General features: G+C 34.7%; 1 protein-coding gene across 1 annotated transcript in view; it reads left to right on the top strand.

The window, feature by feature from the left end:
- LOC110037675 (sister chromatid cohesion protein PDS5 homolog A) overlaps positions 1–3,284 on the top strand; it is a 64,552-nt gene extending 61,268 nt beyond the window's left edge. Inside the window, exons 30-33 of the mRNA XM_020742374.1 lie at positions 751–816; positions 891–1,069; positions 3,015–3,160; positions 3,248–3,284. Coding sequence (XP_020598033.1) covers positions 751–816; positions 891–1,069; positions 3,015–3,160; positions 3,248–3,283 — 427 coding nt within the window. The 3' untranslated portion in view covers position 3,284. The remainder of the gene's footprint in view (positions 1–750; positions 817–890; positions 1,070–3,014; positions 3,161–3,247) is intronic.
- Positions 3,285–21,160: the final 17,876 nt, after the last annotated feature.

Genomic DNA, 21,160 nt, shown 5'->3' with positions numbered 1-21,160 from the left:
CTACAATCATGGAAAATAAATTTTCAGTATGTTTTGATACGTCTTTTATAGTAAGATGATAAATTAAGAAACTAATAAAATGTGAAATGCAATTATTCAATATTAGAAGACAGATAAATCCACTAAGGATACAGAACATGGTTCCTAGGTTATTTCTATGTTTCTTTAAATGTTTACGAGTTTTAAACATTTGTATTCTTTGTTTTAGTATTGTTTTCTTATCCTTGTGAAAAATGCATCAACATATCTTGATTTAAAGTTTTCCTCTTAATTTTCTCTTTCTACTACTTTTTTTTTTTCGGACATCTTGCTCTCTTTTACAATTCTAATTATCATTCTCCTCAAGTCCGTCTCTACCCATTCGTTAATCTTTTCTTATATTTCTCTTTAATGCCTTGCATGTCCCATTCTATGAACCGGTCTATTTTTCTTTTTGAATCCAGTGTTTAGTTTAACATAACAATTTTTTAATCAACAACAACAACAAGCCTTTGTTCCATTAAGTGGGGAACAACAACAGCAATTTTTTAATATTTGATTTATTTCATATTTATTCATTTTTATCTAGATTCATACTTTTACCTTACTTAAGCTGCAAGCCTTAACACCCATCTTCTTGTCATTTTTGGTGTCGTAATATCCTTGCTTTACTTTTAATATTCTTGTGGTAAAATAGAATATGTAAAATGACCAGTCCATCATAATCAATTTTGGAAAATTCTCTCTTATTTTATTTCATTGCTACTGAAGTTCGCTCGACATAAATGATGATAGCATCGACTATGATTCTCAAGGAAATAAGAAGCCTACGAAGAGGTAAAAGCATCAACTTATGTTGGAAGCTTCTGCAGTAAAACTTCAATTTTTAAAATATTTTATTGGCTATTCAGGTCAGCTGGTTCTAATCATGGAGGAAGACATGTCTCAGGAAAAGGTTCTCAGTCTAATGTCAGAAGAGTACCCAAAAATGATGTCTATGCAGACAAGAGTAAGATGGATATTAAGCGTGATTCAGAGGTTCCAGATGCTCATCCTCATTCTGGATCAGAGATTGATGATGTCAATTTAGGTAAATAGTTCAAATTTAGTGTCTTTCCTGTTTTCTGGAATGGATTAGAGTTTCAAAGCACCATCTTCACTATTTGTTCTTTAATTTTAATTTAGGTTGTGGTAAAATTGACTTGTGTCTCAGCAAATTATATTGTATACTTGATGTTAACATTTGTATTTTTCTTGAATAGATGATAATTTCAATAGTAGTGAAGGTAAACCTTCTTTTAAAATTGAATGTTTGTGGGGATATTTGCAAATTAGTAGATAGGTTAGCAGCTTCAACCGTTGGTAGGTTTGTTCTTGAATTTAGAGTTGAGCTATCTTGAGTTTCTCAGATCCCTTCCGTCAAGATGCTTGTTTTAACCATAAGCACACAAAACATAATGGACATTTGACGCCTCAAATGATTTTGAGAAGTTTTCAATTATGTTTTCTTGTGTTGATTTTGGCCATTTGGCTGAGATCCAAGTGTTCTTATTATTGTTGGGTTCTGGTTTGTCTTGCCAATTCGCATTGTCTCAACTATATGTTTGCTGAAATAATGTTTAAATGACCTCAAAATTAGTTTTAAAAATTTAAACCTAAGATTCCGGTGCTTTCAAGGCAAGAAAATTATGTTTAAAATAGGTTATTCATCAAAAATGAATTTTTCTGAGATGCATCAAGATTAATGTTTGCAAAAGGCCTTTGTTGAATTTTTTCTTTTAATCAAATTATGCACTGGGTTTTTGGTACTCTACATGAAAGTTGAGGCTTTGACACTGTAGCCATTTTATGCTGCCTTTGGCTGCATTAAATGAGTTAATTTACTTTATCGTATTAAATCAATTTTTTCTTGCTCTTGTTTTTGTTTACGTATTTATTGTAATTATTTTGTCCAACTACTTAATCATTTAGTAATTTAAATATTTTCTATTCTAATTAACGTTCAGTAATAGTTTATTTTTCAAGTTTGAATTATTTTTGAAGTAATTTCACTCTTTATGCTATTCTATAATTTTTTGTAACTAATTTATAATTGACTCAATAATTACAGTAGTAGGTAGTAGTCAAGAAAAAAAACGACATTTTTTTTTGAAACTGTTGGATTATTGTTGGATTATTGCTGTCTTAGGCAGTGTTTTGCACACTCTTTATCTTGTGCATGCTGAAGACTCCTAGCTAGGAATTTATATAGGTACAGTGTTCTTTTCTTTTCTTTTTTTTTTCTTTTGCTGGATGGATCAAATTATGGTTAATTTTAGAATTTTCTTTAGGTAAGTGTGCTTTTGAAAACGTGGATATATAAAAATTTAGATTTAACTAAACATCCTTGGAAATATTTGGGAGTCTTTTGGTGACAATTCTTTAGCTATTCAAGAAAAGGAACATTAAAATGCAGTAAATTTTTTTTGGTGGCATTTACATACATACCACCCAATTTATATGTATTTGCATATCTAAAATCTAGACTTCATTTTTTACATTTATACCACCCACTTCTATCACATCAAATACACCACAAGTTTAGGTGTTAAATTTCTAAATACATGTAATTAAGTGGTATGCTTGTAAATCTTCCTTTTTTATAATTTATTATCTTGTATCGTTCATGTAAAGCTTTATGAAGAGATTAGTCTTTTATGGCTGTATTTATTAGAAAAGGACACAAATAGAGAGAGGAAGTGTCTTTTATGATACCAGTGCTGACATGTTCATCTTCTTGTTGTATGTGTGCTTTCTCGCTGATTCTGTCGGGATCCAAGACTAAAAAACTGTACAAGTCTGCCTTGTAATAGTCTGTTTTCTTGCGCTACTTTTAGTTTTTAAACTTCTAACATTATTTGTGTAAAAGCCTCAATCAAAGGATAAATTATGTACTGATATAACACTTACATGTATCATCTAGACTAGCCAACCTGCACAATTTTGAAGCATTTATAATTCCATTTTTTTATTTAATTTATTTTTTGTTTCTGAAGAATTGGAGGTAAAAGAATCATATAGTCCAACCGAAATAGACGACAAAACCAAAGCGAACACATTGGAGTTGCCCAAAGAATCAATGAAAAAGATCGCGGATGTTCTCCATTTGAAAACCATGGAAGACTCAGACGACGAACCCCTCGTAAAACATCTTAATCTCTTCATCTATAAGTGCATTCTTTCTTGCTCTTGGCTGCTTTCCTCATTCTATGTATTGTAAATGTTTCAGAGTTTGTGGAAGCAGCGTGCTGGTAAAACCGGTTGAGAAAAAAAAAGGTAAGTTTTCACTTCTCTGTTCAACCATGCAGTTCTCAGTTTCTGCAGAATATCGTTGATGAATGGAAACATTGGAATTGTAGTTTTCGTCTCAGTATTAGTGTAGCAGATTCATTTTTCTATGCACTGAATGAGTAAGTAAGTTAACTATAGATGTGGATTGTTGTTTTTTTTTTTCTGCCAAATGAGAGAAGTTTTAGGATTGAAAATAATTAGGTTAGTATATCAGCATAAGTGTATTGTTCTCCTCTGATTAACTTATCCAATTAGTTTGTATTATTACAGTTTTAAGAAACACTTGAAAGTAATTTAGTCGTTTCTATTTTTTTTTTCGTGCTCTGTTTTCAGATGTTTTTCAATCACTCTGATTAGCTGTTTAATCATAAATAAGTATTTGGGTTTGTTAAAGAGACGTTAAAGATTGATCAATCCATGTTGTTCACTTTCTTAACTGGGGCATTTATATATGTACCACACAATTCTTATGTATTTACATACCTGACACCTAAACTTTCATTTTTACTCGCATAACGCTCTAATTTTTAATATCATATGAAAAATAGTGCTCCTACGAAGGGTTCGTTTGGGGCAGCTTATTTGGTGCAGTGGCGTTTTGAAAACGCACCTGACCTGTTTAGGTAAATTGCGTTTTGATAGATTATGCGTTTTCAAAACGCTGAAAACAGCGTTTTCACACCACACCTATTTAGGTGCGATGACAGCTTTCCGGTAGTGGTCTGGCTTTTCTAAAAAAATAAAAATTTGTACTAGCCACCGCATCTAGCTTATGAACAGATTATTTTTAATCCGCTTATTAACGAATTATTCAATAAGCTTCAGCTGAAATGCAACTTTTCATGCAAAGATTTGTGGCACCAAAATCTTCTAAATGTAAATATCAAAATACAAAGGAAATGTGTGGTATGTAAATATCCTTAGCTCTTTTGTTTTCCTTTCTTAAAAGATTCCTCCTTAATTTGTTATGGTATTTAGCTACTTCTTTCATCTGATGCCTACATTGGCTAGACTTCATTGATCCGCATGTTCTAATCAAAGTTTTTGACTTCATTTTTCACATGACAATAACTAATGTTAGGTTTTTTGCATCCTCCAACCTTTAAAAATTCATGAATTTCCTACATGTTATCGTGACATCAATGTAATCAAGAGAAATGGATTATCCAGAAGGAATGACTTGTTGCAACATCACAAATTTGAGGATTTTCAAAACATGAACATTTTTTATGGACATATTTTTTGTTGAATGACTTCATTATGGTCATTCATAAGGAAACTTATTTTAGATAAAAATAGCTATGAATAGTGATGAATGGGCACTTTATCCTTTGAAATTTGAGAGGATTATTTGGAGGGATCTGTCAATCATTAATATTATAAAACCAATATACTGAACTCAAATGTTTAGACCTCTTGAGTTTATCTTGTAAATTCAACTTTTATGATTATAAATATTATATAGAAATTAGTCAAATGCCATTGTGTGGATACAAAAGAAATGCCACGACCACATTGTGAGAAGCAAACCAAATCAAAAGAGCAAGCAACAAAAAAATTTAAATTTTGAAATGTAATAAACTCATCTGAAATTGAGAGGTATTTTATTAGCATATTTTGATACTAAAAATTTTAAAATTTGAAATTTAATAAATTCATCTAAAATTGAGAGGTATTTTATTTTTATATTTTGATAAAAAATTATAAGATATCATATATTATTAATTAGCCCCAAAACTTGTTTTGAAATCTTAATTACTTTTTGTTTATAAGATTTGTCTAGTCATTTATTGTTTATGGTCTCACACCATCTAAGTAAGAGCTTGTAAAAGAATGAGAATGAAGAGGAAGAACTAAATCATCAAGTGTATAGTGTGATTCACAGAATCCCTTATTCGTTGGGTCACCTTTACTATTTATATGTTTGGATTGGCCCAACGGCTACTACATAGATGGCTACACTAAAAAGGAAAAACATATTGAAATGATACAATGATGTAGCTAAATGTCTAGCATAGTGGGTTACATAAATTAGTCCGACTATGAAACAAGTTGATGAAGTCATCTTGACATGCGAGTTAGCCCACCAAACTAATTTATCAAACTTGTTGGATAACTTGATCCACCAAATTAGTTTGTCGAACTAGTTGGACAAACTGATTGGCCCAATATGTCAGATTAGGAAATTTATGAAGTTATCATGCCGAGCCGGTCAAAGTTGGATGTTGCAATGTGTTTTGTTTGAATATGCTCAAAATTTTGGTTAGATCTTAATCCTTAATCACATGTCAAGTGTTGTTTAATTTCTTGAACACAATAAAAGAGAATTCAATTATACAATATTATTTAAACAAATATGATTCAACATTTTAATTTGAATGGGTCTTTAAAATTTTATTTGGTCTTCTCAAACATTTAATGGACCTCCACAAATCTTGCAAATCTCCACAGATCTCTTAACAAGTCTTTATTAATCTCTTATTGATACTTGCTAACATTTATTCAACATATTCATTAATGTTGTTATGGATTTTCGTTCAAGCTTTCGTACTTGCCATTGTTTTTTTTTTTTTATCAACAATCTTTATTTAGAATGCGTATATAAAAAATATGATAGCACTGATCTGAGGAGATCTAACAATTCATAAGAGAAGAGTACAACGAAGGGCCAACTAACAAAAGATCATGAGACCTACTTGTCAGGCAGAATGAAGTTGTCTGAGCCAAGCTAGCAAAACCAAAGCTGACTGAGCCACGAAGCAGACAATAAGTCAATCATATAACTCAAGCTAGAGCCATTTGATCAAACACGAGGCGAAAGAACATCCGAACCAGCTGCTACTGGAAACACAATTTGCATAACTGGCCTAAAGGAAGATCCAACTCCAGAGTATTTTCGACCATCCAATGGACTCCCTAGAAGTTCCTTATTAGGGATTAAGCTTTGATAGCTAGGTTGTGTCAGCCAGCTGGCCCACACCAAACAAGCCTAACCGCCAAGCAGATCTTTCCACCCTGAAACCGCCTAAGGTGAGTCGACAAGTTAGAAAGTAGTCAAAAGAAAGACTTATCTATGTAAAATACCAGTTTGAAAGAATGAGAAAAAAAAAATATTATCATCATTTTATGCACTTTTCTCTAGAAAGAGGAGAATCATTTTATGAATAAGATATGATTGATCACGACGTGTTATTATTGATTACTGTTCACACACACTCTCTCTCTCTCTTTTTCTCAATATCTTTTTGCTAACGCTCTACTCTATGTGTGTGATTGACAAAAAAATTAGGATTCAACATTCTAAAATGTGTTTTAAATTTGGATCATGCCTTAAATAAGAAAAGAAGTAGCTCAAGAAGAAGAAACATAAAAGAGACACTGAAAACATGGAGTGCATCAAAGAATTCATGACCCAATAGATTCAAAAGTTGAAGAATCAAATGTTGGATGTCATCTGAGATGTACTAACTTGGAGAAGAGATCAACAGCCCCTGGATGAAGGTTTGACGCCCAACAGTAAAAGGTTCCCCTGACCTTGAAAGGGAAAGACGACACCGAGTAATTCAATAGTGTTGAGTCGACACCAATTGATTGACATCTGATAGAACGTACTGAGGCACCCGACAACCTGATAATGTGTTTTCTTGGTAAATCTTGGAGGCTAAATCTCCAAATTGATTCAAAGTCCAGACATTAAAGTCATACAAAGGGCACAACGATCCAACCGACCACATAGTAATGTTTGAGTTGACTATGTGTCTGTTAAGGATCACTGCTGCATTGAAGTGTTGTCTTTTCTTCACAATACTAAGGGAGTTGTTCCTCAGGTGGTTCAATGGATTACTGCTTGAAGTAATCACATTGTTCACTGACTTCAAGTAATTGTTTTTTGTGATATTTTCCAATGCCCAAAAGCAGTTGAAAAACTCGCAGGCTCTTCTACAAATGTGATAGGAATAGAGCGAGAATCTGTACTTATTTATCACTCACTACCATAAAGAAATATTGGAAGTGGGGGCCATGTTGTTCATAGTCAGTCATGTGTTGACCTCACTTTTGGGTGAGGGTTTTGGGTTTTTCCTTTAGTGATTAGAATCTAGCCTTATGACTTTCCTAATAACTATATTAGCATCTTAGAAATGGTACCTACCTTCTCCTCAGACATTTCAACCAATTCTCTGTTCTCTATGTTGGTTCTATATGTGATCAATAATCTTAAATACAAAAATTAGATATAAGAGAACCCTGATGAGAATTCTTATATGACCTTTGGACTATAGGAAAGTCTTGCACTGCTCTACACCTTTTTTGGACTTCAATACATTGCATCATCATTTATAATCTTCATGATCATCATAAATATTGCATTTTCATATCGCAATGTTGCGATTATTACACTCATGAGCCAGACCACAATTATTTGAACACAGTTTTCCCTAAAAACCCCACTTGAATATTCTAATTCTTCAAAATTCCCCAAAACTGTTATTGAATCACAAAACTCACTTTAAACCATTTGATATTATCATTTAGACAATTTGAAACCCAAAAATTGTAAAAATACCCAATTTTCCAAAAAATTACCAAAATGCCCCTGGACCCCCAAAATATCAATTTTTTCAAAATCTCCCAGAGTCACCGATAAGTCCTAAAAATCACACAAAATCATTTCTTATGTCTTCCTGAGAATTTTGACTGTAATATTGTCATACTTATGGATAACTTCTTAACACTTCGACACCAAAATAACAGATACTTAAAAAAAAGTTTAGGGGATCATCAAACCTTCCACATTGATCAAAAATGACTCGGAACACACTCCAAATTTCTTCCAACCTTTTGATCACTTTGACCAAAGTTGGCCAAAATTACTAAAATGTCACTCATGGCCCAAAAATTCTCAAATCCTCCAAAATCATTTCAAACACCCCTAAAATCAACTCTTGACCATCCATTGAGTTGATTTGACCAAATTCACTCGCTTTGACCAAAATTGTCAAATTAAGCTTCATGATCAATCTTACCTCAATTTCAAATTCAACATGTCTAGATCTAATTTCAAATAAATTTAAATCCATTTAATTAACTCATGATCAATTTCCAAAACGATCGATCGCGAACCAAAAATTCGACGAAAATTAAATTTGACGCATTTTTGACCCGATCGCAAAAAAAAGTGGTACGAACGATCACGGATGACAAAATGGATCGCGGGAGCGTGTTTGGAACGTTGATTTCACCTAGGGAGGTCGTTAATTTCACTGCGATGACGTGTTCGGCGAAAAATGCGCGGAGAGGTTTAAATAATAATAATAATAATAACATTATTATTATTATTATTATTATTATTATTAATATATATATATATATATATATATATATTGTTGTGCATTTGATTTAAAATTGGATAGGACAATAGGATTTATTTTTATTTTTTTTGTATTTTTTATATATCATGTTATATTATCAATGTTAAAAGTCACGCATGATGTGATAATATATCTACAAACATATATATATTCTCTATATCAAAATTCACGCATGGCTATTCCTCACACGCATACAACAGATATAATAATAAAAAAAATCTCTCCCCCTCTCTCCCTCTCTCTCCCTCTCTCTTCTTATATAAACAGCCAACACATCTCAGCTCAGCCCAACTGTGAACCCCTTCTCTCCTAAAGCAACAGCTCCCCCACCCCTTCTCTGCCGGAAACTAAAGACGTCGCCAGAAACGTCGAAGCTGAGCCAAATTCCGGCGAACCTCCGACTCGACGTTAAAATCATGTTAAATCGATGCCGCAAGGACTTGGATACGCTCAGAGAGACCTACTTATTCAAATTTAATTGAGGACAAACTTCTTAGGCTCAGGTATATCTCTTAAATTAAAACGATAATCCCGAACTTCTCTCCCTTCCAGATTGAAAAGTAGATCACAAAATACCCAAGTATCTGTATGGATCTGTTCTACTCTTCAAATTGAACAAAATGAGCCCAAGAGCTCAGAATTTTGTTGAGAATCGGCGGAGAATAGACTTCGGAAAGTTTCGGTCGTCGGTTCTCTTTCGCAGGTTTTGGCGCCCTGTAAGGAAGGAGGAAGGCAGAGTAGCAAATTTCATTTTATTATTATTATAATTATTTTATTCAAGAAAATTGAATTTAAAATCAAAATTGCATAATTTTTTGTAGAAAACTCCAAAACATAAACCGAAAGATGCTATGAACTCAGAAAAATGAGGAGGATTTTTCAAAACTAAAATCATAATTTTTCATCAACCAAATATTTTTAAATTAATTTTTGAATTTTTGGAGTATTTAAATCATAAAAATTAAAATATAAATAGGAAAAATATGAAATTTTGCAGAGACATTAAGTGGCTTGGAAACATCCTTCTCAGATTTTTTCAAGTGATTTCAATTTCTCTGTAGGGAGATTCTTTTTTTTAAGTGAAACAGGTCATTTTAAATAATTAAGAAAAATAAGAAATGTGAAACTTCCAAATCCCCCTTGATTTTATTCTTCGACTTTAAACAGATCTTTAAAACATTAAAATCATATTTAAAATCATTTTAATAATCATAATTCACCAATTAGGGGAGTAGGTTTGAGTTAGGTTAGGTTAGCCTAACCCGAGCTCAAGCTAAACCTAGTCTAGCTTATTTAGGGTTCATGTTAGTATCCTAGCATTAGTGGGACTGGTATGAATTCATCCCCTTAGGGTGAACCCAATTTAAACCCAATACTTGGTTAATCAACTTTGGGGTTACATTAGTTAACCTAACCTCAGGTTAGTTAATCCTAAATAGGATTAGTTAACCAAAACCTTAGGTTAGTTAACCCTAATCCATAAGATTAGTTAAGCATAAACCTTATGTTAGGTAACCCTAAACCAATAGGATTAGCTAAGCCTAAACCTTAGGTTAGTTAACCCTAAACCAATAGGGTTAGTTAACCTAAAACTTAGATTAGTTTACCCTAATCCATAAGATTAGCTAAGCATAAACATTAGGTTAGTTAACCCTAATCCATAGGATTAGCTAAGCCTAACATTAGGTTAGTTAACCCTAAACTAATAGGATTAGTTAACCTAAATCTTATGTTAGTTAACCCTAATCCATATAATTAGTTAAGCCTAAATATTAGGTTAGTTAACCCTAATCCATAGGATTAGCTAAGCCTAAACATTAGGTTAGTTAACCCCAATTAATAAGATTAGTTAAGCTTAAACATTAGTTTAATTAACCCTAAACCAATAGGATTAGTTAAACAAAACCTTAGGTTAGTTAAACCTAAATCAATAGAATTAGCTAACCTAAACCCTAGGTTAGTTAACCATAATCCATAGGATTAGCTAAACCTAAACCTTAGGTTAGTTAACCCTAAACCAATATGATTAGCTAAGCCTAAACCTTAGGTTAGTTAACTCTAAACCAATAGGATTAGTTAGCGTAAAACTTAGGTTAGTTAAACCTAAACCAATAGGATTAGCTACCCTAAACCCTAGGTTAGTTAAACCTAATCCATAGGATTAGCTAAACCTAAATCTTAGGTTAGTTAACCCTAAACCATCAGGATTAGTTACCTTAAACCTTAGGTTAGTTAAACCTAAACCAATAGGATTAGTTAACATAAACCTTAGGTTAGTTAAACCTAAATTAATGGAATTAATTAAACAAGCCTTAGGTCAGTTAACCCTAAACCTTAGGTTAATTAACCTTAAATCAATAGAATTAGTTAACCTGAACCTTATGTTAGTTAACCTTAATCTAACCATAATGCTTAAACAAACTTGAATCATAGCTTAGTCTTAAGCTAAACCTACGCTAAACCTTAGGTTAAGAACCTAACCCATAGGTTGAACACAGGAGAACCTTTTAGGTCAAACCTTAAGCCTAAGTAAAACCTAAACCCCTCAACTTGAACATCAATTAAGAAATAAAATAAAACACATTGGGAGGGGTAAAATTTACATAAAACATATTAAAACTTAAACTTAAACCAAACCAAATGCAAGAAGGCTTTAAAGCATAGCTTTGAGGTTAAATCAGCTTCAAAGTCATCAACTTCACATAAGTAGTAATAAGTGAACAAAAATAACTAAAATAAAACACTTAAAATCTAACTTAAAATCTATAACTAAAATAAAACACTTAAAATCTAACAACAAGATGTAAACAACCTAAAATATTTCAACCCTAAAATTGATGAAGTAATTCAAGAATTAGTCAAATTTTAATCAAAAAGATCACATCACGCAACTTAAACCCCTTTTTGTCCTAGTTTGCGAATATTTCTTGGACGATGCATTATGTGGATGTTGACAAGAATCTTCCGGTCCTAGTGGGAAACCACCTTTCGGACTAAGTAAACTATGACACCTGTCAACCCGGGACGACGGAGCCATAGACATCTTGACTGGGTTACCACTAATTAAATAATTATAATTTAATTAAAAATTGACAAGATATTGTTTCTTTATTCACTATACTTATTCTTTTATGTATCTCAATGTATGTTCTTTTATTGTTTTTATCAAACATAGGATGCATGTGTTAAAGATAAATAATGAAGGAATAAAAATTGTTTAGATTAGGGAGAACGTAGAAATCATAACACTAGGGTATTACTTAGCTTAAGTGAACTTAGTCTTGGCCTAGGTTTGAACTATACCTCCACCACCCTTTAATTAATTCATTATAAAATTATCAAAACAAATAAAACTTTTAATAATGAAACCGGAGGACCTGAAGACATTTCATTGTGGAACATATAGCAGGCTTCATGGGCATCTCGTTCAAGATCTCTCCTTAGTTTAAATAACAATCTTTACGATTTTGAGGTTGTCTTTTATGACATAAAACATCTCTTTCTTTTAGGCTCCTGCATAGTCCCGATATGCAACATGTCCTAACTTGTTTTAGGATTCTGAGGTAGTCACTCGACGCAAAACCTCCTATCTTTCTAGGCTTTTTGTGTAAATCATCGTTACAGAAATCTATGCCCTAATTAATAAAAATGGCAAGAGTTAACTTAAATTAATATCATCCTAAATTGAGCCAAACATTAGAATAGTTTGGGGGATTACCAAGAACCTATTCTGGACCTTTAATCTCCCCTACTTTTTTTCTTTGATTCTTAAAACAAAATCTTTCACCTTTGAACCAATTCCTATTGAACATTTCACAATCATGTTTGTTGAAAACCCTTCCTTTTGAATTCATGAAAACAAAAGATTCTTAGTTTTTATTGAGAGTTTTCTTAAGTGATTTGTTCGCTTAAGATGTGATTAACTATAGGGGCTTGCCCTTATAGGGAACTTAAAAGAACCCAGACTTAAAATAAACCCTATTTAACTCCCATATTGAATAGGGGATTCTGTCGGTCATCATTCAAACTTGCAGATCAAATGGAAGTTATTTATCTCTATAGTTTATTTAATTGAGCTTATTATCAAGTAGTGTATTACCTTTTCGAGTGGTACATTACTTGTGGTTAGCTCGATTTTTCAAATTGTAGGAATCAATGGGATCAGTTTGACTCCATTTTCTTCAAATTAAAATATTTCTTCAAATTAAAATACTTCAAATTAAAATACCTAATTTCTAAACACTGTATTATGCTAAATTAAACCGCACCCAGCAGCATGACGACCAAATAAATTATGGAGACTCCGCTGGGGACTAGTTCTTCTCTCCATATTAATCAGAAATAATTATTTTCATACATCGGTAATGTGTCTGTTTTCTTCTCGGACAAGCTTACCCTTCTTTTCCGTTACTTAGTCTATTTCTTCCTTGGATGAGTACAACTAACTCTTCTGGCAACTAACTCTTCAGTACAACTAACTCTTCTGGATTCCATGACTTTTTGTTTAAACATCATAAACAAAGGGTTCAAGAATCCTTTAGGTTTTTTTTTTGTGGGGTCAGACCCCCAATAGGTGTGTTGGTAGACTAGTTCCACTTGGGCGTTGTGCGTTGTGAAGTTGGTCCCGTATTGGGTCCTAAACATTGCACTTTTTCGTCTCCTTCGGGTTTGGTTTGCTTTTCTGCAAATCTAACCAAGTTGTTGCGTCTCTTCACAGTCGTTTAATTTGTTAATTGCAACCCTTTAATATTTTAATCACAAATAAATAATAAATTTGAAAATTAGAATAATAAAGGATGCCCAGTTCATAGGACAAGTGCGTCAACTTGAGTGCTTCTGTCGAAACTGCATGGCATAGGACGTGACCGACTTCCGGAAATTCTTCAAATGGCGGTGACAATGTCTTCACCAAGTTGATCTTTTCTTTCACCTCTAGAATGAAGTTAGTTGTCAACAGGGATAAGCTGCTTCATTTTAAGTTTGGACAAGGGTTCAATGATATTGGAGTTAAGTTTGGGAAAGTGGTCGTCATAGTAATGAAGTTCGAAACAAATAAGTCTGTGGAGCCTATTGTAGGGTTCAACTTGAAATCTGCCAAGGAATTCTCCCCTTCAAAGGTGTTGGTCGAAAAGAACCCTACTAGTGTTGTAAAGTTTGTCGTTATAAGCATTATGACTTCTCCAAGAATTATTTTTGCTCCTAATACTGGATTCACCATCACTGTGCCGACTGTTTTGCTCAATAAGGGAAAATAGATTCTATATGAGGTAGATTCAGTCGATGTGTATATCCTGCCGTTTTTCCAAATGCAAGATTGGGTCCAACTCAAAGTTCGTACAACTGTCAAAGGCATAGGAAAGGAGGCCACATCCTGCAGATAAAAAGTAGTCTTTAACAAAGGATCAACATTTAAGTAAGGTACACCCATTCAAACAGGAGTCAGTGTCAAAGATGTTCCATGACTTGCTAATGAGACCAGAATGTAAACTACCAGAGCTGAAAACCAGAGGAGACTAACAAGACTAACAAGAAGGATCATCCCCAATACTGCCCATACCACCGGTTGCTCGGCCACACCATAGAAAATTGTTTTAGCTTCAAAGATTGGCTCGAGAAAAATTTCAAGAATGAAAAAATAATGATCCTGAAAGAATATTTGACAGAATCTGAAAGAGGTTCCATCAATATGATTTTTGGTCGATCCCATAGTCCCAATTGACCCCTACGTAGCTGATGTCGAAGGGAACACAGTTCAGATGAAGGCTTCAAAGGAAAAGGGCGAGCCAGATCCAAACGGTTTTTGTACAGGCTAGAAAGCGAAAGTTCAGACCTTCCCATATCAGAAAATAGTAGGGTTTATCTTAGTAAGGTTTATCTTTTGACTAATAGAATCAGTGTAAAGGGACATTAGCAAGATTAATGTTAGTATATCTTGTCCCTCCCACCGTACTCCCACCGTAATGAATGAAAGAAAAGAAAGTTTGTTGTCGTCCATAATTGTTCAATATTTGAAAAGCTCATCACCTCGAAAGAAAAATTTGGATGTTTTGATAAGACTATGGCTTCAGGGGAGAATGAAATTAATGCTCTAATAACTGAGTCATTCACTTTAAAGAATTCAGAATGGGTCCTAAGTTGATTTCAAAATAAGATAATGTGGTTGAAATAAGAGTAATTGACTCGGAATATCACAAGTCTTTTAACTTCCTGCCACGTGACTGGGTCCTAACATTCGAACGAGTTATAATATCTCAGAATTTTTCTTAATAAATATTTAAGAATTATTAGTCAAGGGAGTTTGGGCATTCAAAATCTTTAAAAGAAATGTGTTTCACCAGATATCGTAATTCTTAGAAAATAAATGGAGCAAAAAAATGTGAGTCCCCTGAGAAGGAGCTTGAGGTGAGCATAAAATTAAAAATTGGTTTCTAAATTCAGACATTCAAAATCTTTAAATTGTGATTTACCATATATAGTAATTCTCAACAAAATAAGGGGAAAAGATAAAAAAAGGATTGTGTGAAAACTTTGATTCAAAAATTAAAGCAAAAGAAGAGTCTCTCTGAGAAGAAGCTTGAAGTGGACGTATAATCAAAAATTGGTGTCTGAATTCTCCCCTGATTGATAAGACTTGAAATGTTCTCTTAAGAAAATTCTTCTAATATTATATTCAAGAAAAAGTTCAAAGATCTCGAGACTTTTGGTCGGCTATTAATTGGCTCAGAAATATCTTTATAAAACAAAAAAAAATTTGATCGCATGACAGAAATTCTGAAATATGCTTAGGTCCAAGAAGAAAGAATTAAAGAAGTGACGATGATATTAGCACTTAATGGAAATCCAGCCCTGAAGTCATATCCTTTAACGCCCAACAAATATAACTACATTAACAACTCGAAGAACATCATAGCAATTTCTCAAAGACAACTTAAACAACTTTTACACTATCAGTGATAAGAAACAACAAACTGCTACAGATGAAATTATCAAGTTGCGGCCACTTCAGCTGTGGTGTCTTAAGAGATAACGCATCTTTATTGGTACTTGAAATAATATAATTCTGATAGCACCTTAAAGAGTGGGTTATGCTCTAACACCTGTTCTTAGTCAGTGGACGATACTTCAGGAAGTATTGTGCCTCGTAATGTTTCAGAGACAGACTCGTTCTTAGAAACACAAATGTCAGGCTTATCTAAAACTGAGTCCAAATCCTAAAACAAATGCAACAAAATAAAACTCAGCATCAAACAAAATAAAAGTCAACATTGAAACAAACTTCTGCACCTCATAAATTTTTGCGAATCTCTGCACAAACATTTCAATAAAATTTAACACTGTACGAACTTATACAGATGTTCTCCGCACTTCAGAAAATTTTCATGATCTCTGCATAAATTGAATCTCAGCAAAATTCCTTATGCAATTTTCAGCAATCTCAGCACTCAAGATATACTTTCGTCCTACTCCTTGCACTCGATAGGTGTAAGACCTCCAAGTTTGTTGAGTCACGTTGAGGCGTCTGATTCCTACAATTTTCTTCAGGATAAGGGAGTAAATCAACAAGGTACCTGATTTCTTCTTGCACTGGATAGGTGTAAGACCTCTAGGTTTGTTGAGGCATTTGATACTTACGATTTTCTTCAGGATCAAGGAGTAAACCAACAAGGTACATGATTCCTTCTCGCACTGGATAGGTGTAAGACCTCCAGGTATGTTGAGGCATCCGATTCCTACAATTTTCTTCAGGATCAGGGAGTAAACCAACAAGGTACCTGATTTGTTCCCTCACTGGATAGGTGTAAGACCTCCAGGTTTGTTGAGGCATCTGATTCCTATGATTTTCTTCAGGATAAAGGAGTAAACAAATAAGGTACCCGATTCCTTCATGCATTGGATATGTGTAAGGCCTCAAGGTATGTTGAGGCATCTGATTCCTACAATTATTTTTTTGGATAAGGGAGTAAACCAACAAGGTACCCGATTCCTTCCCATACTGGATAGGTGTAAGACCTCCAAGTTTGTTGAGGCATCTGATCCCTATGATTTTCTTCAGAATAATGGAGTAAACCAACAAGTTACCCAATTCCTTCCCGCATTGGACAGTTGTAAGACCTCTAGGTTTGTTGAGGCATCTGATCCCTACGATTTTTTTCAGGATAAGGGGGTAAACCAACAAGGTACCTGATTCCTTCCCACACTGGATAGGTGTAAGACCTCTAGGTTTGTTGGGGCATATGATTCCTACAATTTTCTTCAGGATAAGGGAGTAAACCAACAAGGTACCCGATTCCTTCTTGCACTGGATAGGTGTAAGGCCTCCAGGTTTTGTTGAGGCAACGGATTCTTCACCTCTGAGAGAGGAGTAAGACCCCCTGTGGCATCCGATATTTCTCTCTGGAACAGTTAATAAGTCCATCCAGCACCTTTGAGGCACCTATTCCACCCACATCAAATTAATATACGGGATTGGGAGGAAACCGATAAGATACTCAATTTCCAATGCACTGGATCGGGAGTAAGCCAACAAGGCACTCGATTCCTCCGTTGTCGCACTTCACACACTGGAGAAGGGAGTAAACAAACAAGGTGCATGATTCTTTTATACAATGGAGGAGTAAGCCAACAAGGCACCTTATACCTCCTCTACACCATATTAGCGCACACTGGATAAGGGAGTAAACCAGCAAGGTACCTGATTCCTTCTTACACTGGATAGGTGTAAGGCCTCCAGGTTTAGTTGAGGCATCCAATTCATCACCTCTGAGATAGGAGTAAGACCCCTGTGGCATCCGAAAATTCTCTCTGGAACAGCTAATAAGTCCTTGCAGCGCCTTTAAGGCACATGTTCCACCCACACCAAATTAATATACGGGATTGGGAGGAAACCAGCAAGGTACCCAATTTCCCATGAACTGGATCGGGAGTAAGCCAACAAGGCACTCGATTCCTCTGTTGTCGCACTTCACGCACTAGATAAGGGAGTAAACCAACAAGGTACCCAATTCCTTTGTACACTGGATAAGGAGTAAGCCAACAAGACACCTTATACCTCCGCTACACCATATTAGTGCACACTGGATAAGGGAGGAAATCAGCAAGGTACTCGATTCCTTCTTACACTGAATAGGTGTAAGGCCTCCAGGTTCTGTTGAGGCATCCAATTCCTCACCTCTGAGATAGAAGTAAGACCCCTTGTGGCATCCGAAAATTCTCTCTGGAACAGCTAATAGGTCCTTGCAGCGCGTTTGAGGCACCTATTCCACCCACACCAAATTAATATACGGGATTGGGAGGAAACTGACAATGTACCCAATTTCCCATGCACTAGATCGGGAGTAAGCCAACAAGGCACTCGATTTCTCTGTTGTCGCACTTCACACACTGGATAAGGGAGTAAACCAACAAAGTACCTGATTCCTTTGTACACTGGATAAGGAGTAAGCCAACAAGGCACCTTATACCTCCGCTACACCATATTAGCACACACTGGATAAGGGAGTAATCTAGGAAGGTACCCGATTCCTTCTTACACTGGATAGGTGTAAGGCCTTCAGGTTCTGTTGAGGCATCCAATTCCTCACCTCTGAGATAGGAGTAAGGCCCCCTGAAATGGACAAAGGCATCTGATAATTCTCGTCAGGATATTAAGCCCTTGTTGAGCGCACAAGGCATTCCTAAATTTTTTTTTTGTCTGTACACTTTGCTACATCGGCACTAACTACACACACACCAAACTAAAATTTGTACACTTTGCTACGTTGACACTGACTAAGCGTACATGAAATGAAATACACACTTTTCTATGCCCACTTATGGCTATGCTGATTTCTTTGTTCAAATCATGACAATTCTTTGCCAAATTACGGCGACCTCGGTCAGGTCGTGGCCACATTTCTACTGAATCACAGCAATACCTCTAAATTCATATCTACCTTTCCCTAACGCATATAGGTTGAATCTATGTATATATCTGAGCTAGGTATAAGACCTCTTTAAGTGTACACAGCATCCTAGACTCTTTTTATTTGGCACTTACTACCACTAAGACCATATACCTCAAATGATGCAATAGTGTCTTTGACTAGCTCTCAACTTGAAGATGAGTCCCTTTGTTTTTCTTCCTTACCTAGTCTTTTTTTTATGATATTACACATACTTTCTTTGATTTGATAATTCGAAATCTTAATTATAAGTCAAAATTTTTGTCTACTGATATCCAACAATGATGTTGCTCATCCAAATTCAGAGCTTCTAAAAAAAACACACACATACATCAACCTTTGATAAACATCCTTCTTGCTCATCCTGTAACACCTTCTATATCACTAGTGGGTGTTCACTAAGCTACCCATGGTGGATACTAGCACAATTCCTTCCTTACTGAGTTATATACTCTGTAAGGGAAAATTAACTTCAACCTTTCTGAATTAGTCCGCTGATCACTTCGGTCAACGCCAATACGCGAGGTGTGCTTGTTTAGCACACCACACCTATTTGGGGTCCATTTGTTGACCTCACTTTTAGGTGAGGGTTTTAGGTCTTTCCTTTAGTGACTAGGATCTAGCCTTAGGACTTTCCTAATGACTATCTTAGCATCTTAGAAATGGTACCCACCTTTTCCTCAGACATTTCAACCAAAGCTTTGTTCTCTATGTTAGTTCTATATGTGATCAATAATTTTTAATACAAAGATTAGAGATTACATAAGGGAACCCTGATGAGAATTCCTATAGGACCTTTGGACAATAGGAAAGTTTTGCACTGCTCTACACCTTTTTGGACTTCAATACATTACATCATCATTCATAATCTTCATGTTCATCATAAATATTGCATTTTCATATTGCAATGATGCGATCATTACACCCATGAGAGTGACCAAAATTATTTGAACTCAGTTTTCCCTAAAAACCCCATTTGAATATTCTAATTCTTCAAAATTCCCCAAAACCCACTTCAAACCATTTGATATTATCATCTAGACCATTTGAAACCCAAAAATTGCAAAAATACTCAATTTTCTCAAAAATTATCAAAATGCTCCTAGACCCCCAAAATATCGAATTTTCTAAAATCTCTCATAGTCACCGATAAGTCCTAAAAATCACACCAAATCATTCCTTATGTCTTCTTGAGAATTTTGACTGTAATATTATTATACTTCTAGATAACTTTTTAGCACTTCGACACCAAAATAACAAATACTTAAAAAAAAAGCTTTGGGGATCATCAAACCTTCCACATTGATCAAAAATGACTCTGAACACACTCCAAATTTCTTCCCGAACCACCTCGAGTCTTTAAATCAACTTTTTGACCACTTTGACCAAAGTTGGCCAAAATTACCAAAATGTCACTCATTGCCCAAATATTCTCAAATCCTCTAAAATCATTTCAAACACCCCTAAAATCAACTCTTGACTATCCATTGAGTTGAATTTGACCAAATTCACTTGCTTTGACCAAAATTGTCAAATTAAGCTTCATGATCAATCAAATACCTCAATTTCAAATTCAACATGTCTAGATCCAATTTCTAATGAATTTAAATCCATTTAATTAACTCGTGATCAATTTCCAAAATGATCGATCGTGAACCAAAAATTTGACGAAAATTAAATTTGACGCATTTTTGACCCGATGGCAGAAAAAGTGATTTGAACGACCACGGACGACGAAATGAATCGTGCGAGCGTGTCCGGAATGTTGATTTCACCTAGGGAGGTCGTTCATTCACCGCAATGGCGCGTTCGGCGAAAAATGCACGGAGAGGTTTAAATAATAATAATAATAATAATAATAATAATAATAACTATTGCGTTCAAGGTTACTAAACCGGTCCAGGCGGAACCCATCGGGCATCAACCTACCGATCCTATATATATTATAAATGTTAAAAGTCACGCATGGTGTGATAATATATATACATACATATATATATATATACTATCTATATCAAAATTCACGCATGGCCATTCCTCCCACGCCGATAGCAGATATAAGATTAAAAAAAAAATCTCTCTCCCTCTCTCTTCCTATGTAAACAGCCAACACTCCTCAACTCAGCCCAACCGTAAACCCCTTCTCTCCTAAAGCAACAGCTCCCCCACCCCTTCCCTCACCGGAAACTGACGACGTTGCCGAAAAAGTTGAAGTCGAGCCAAATTCCGGTGAACCCCGACTCGACGTAATAATCACGTCAACTCGATGCCGCAAGGACTTAAATACACTCAGAGAGACCTACTTATTCAAACCTAATTGAGGACAAACCTCTTATGCTTAGGTATATCTCTTAAATTGAAACGATAATCTTGAACTTCTCTCCCTTCCAGATTGAAAAGTAGATCACAAAATGCCCAAGTATTTGTATGGATGTGATCTACTCTTAAAACTGAACAAAATGAGCCCAAGAACACAAAATTTTTTGAGAATCGGCGGAGAACGGACTCCAGAAAATTTCGGTCTTCGGTTCTCTTTCGCAG

This window comes from Phalaenopsis equestris, unplaced genomic scaffold, assembly GCF_001263595.1.
Source record: "Phalaenopsis equestris unplaced genomic scaffold, ASM126359v1 Scaffold223304, whole genome shotgun sequence".
NCBI classification, from domain to species: Eukaryota; Viridiplantae; Streptophyta; class Magnoliopsida; order Asparagales; family Orchidaceae; genus Phalaenopsis; species Phalaenopsis equestris.
The sequence above is the reverse complement of the archived record's forward strand: the minus strand, read 5'-3'. Positions and strand labels throughout refer to the sequence as shown.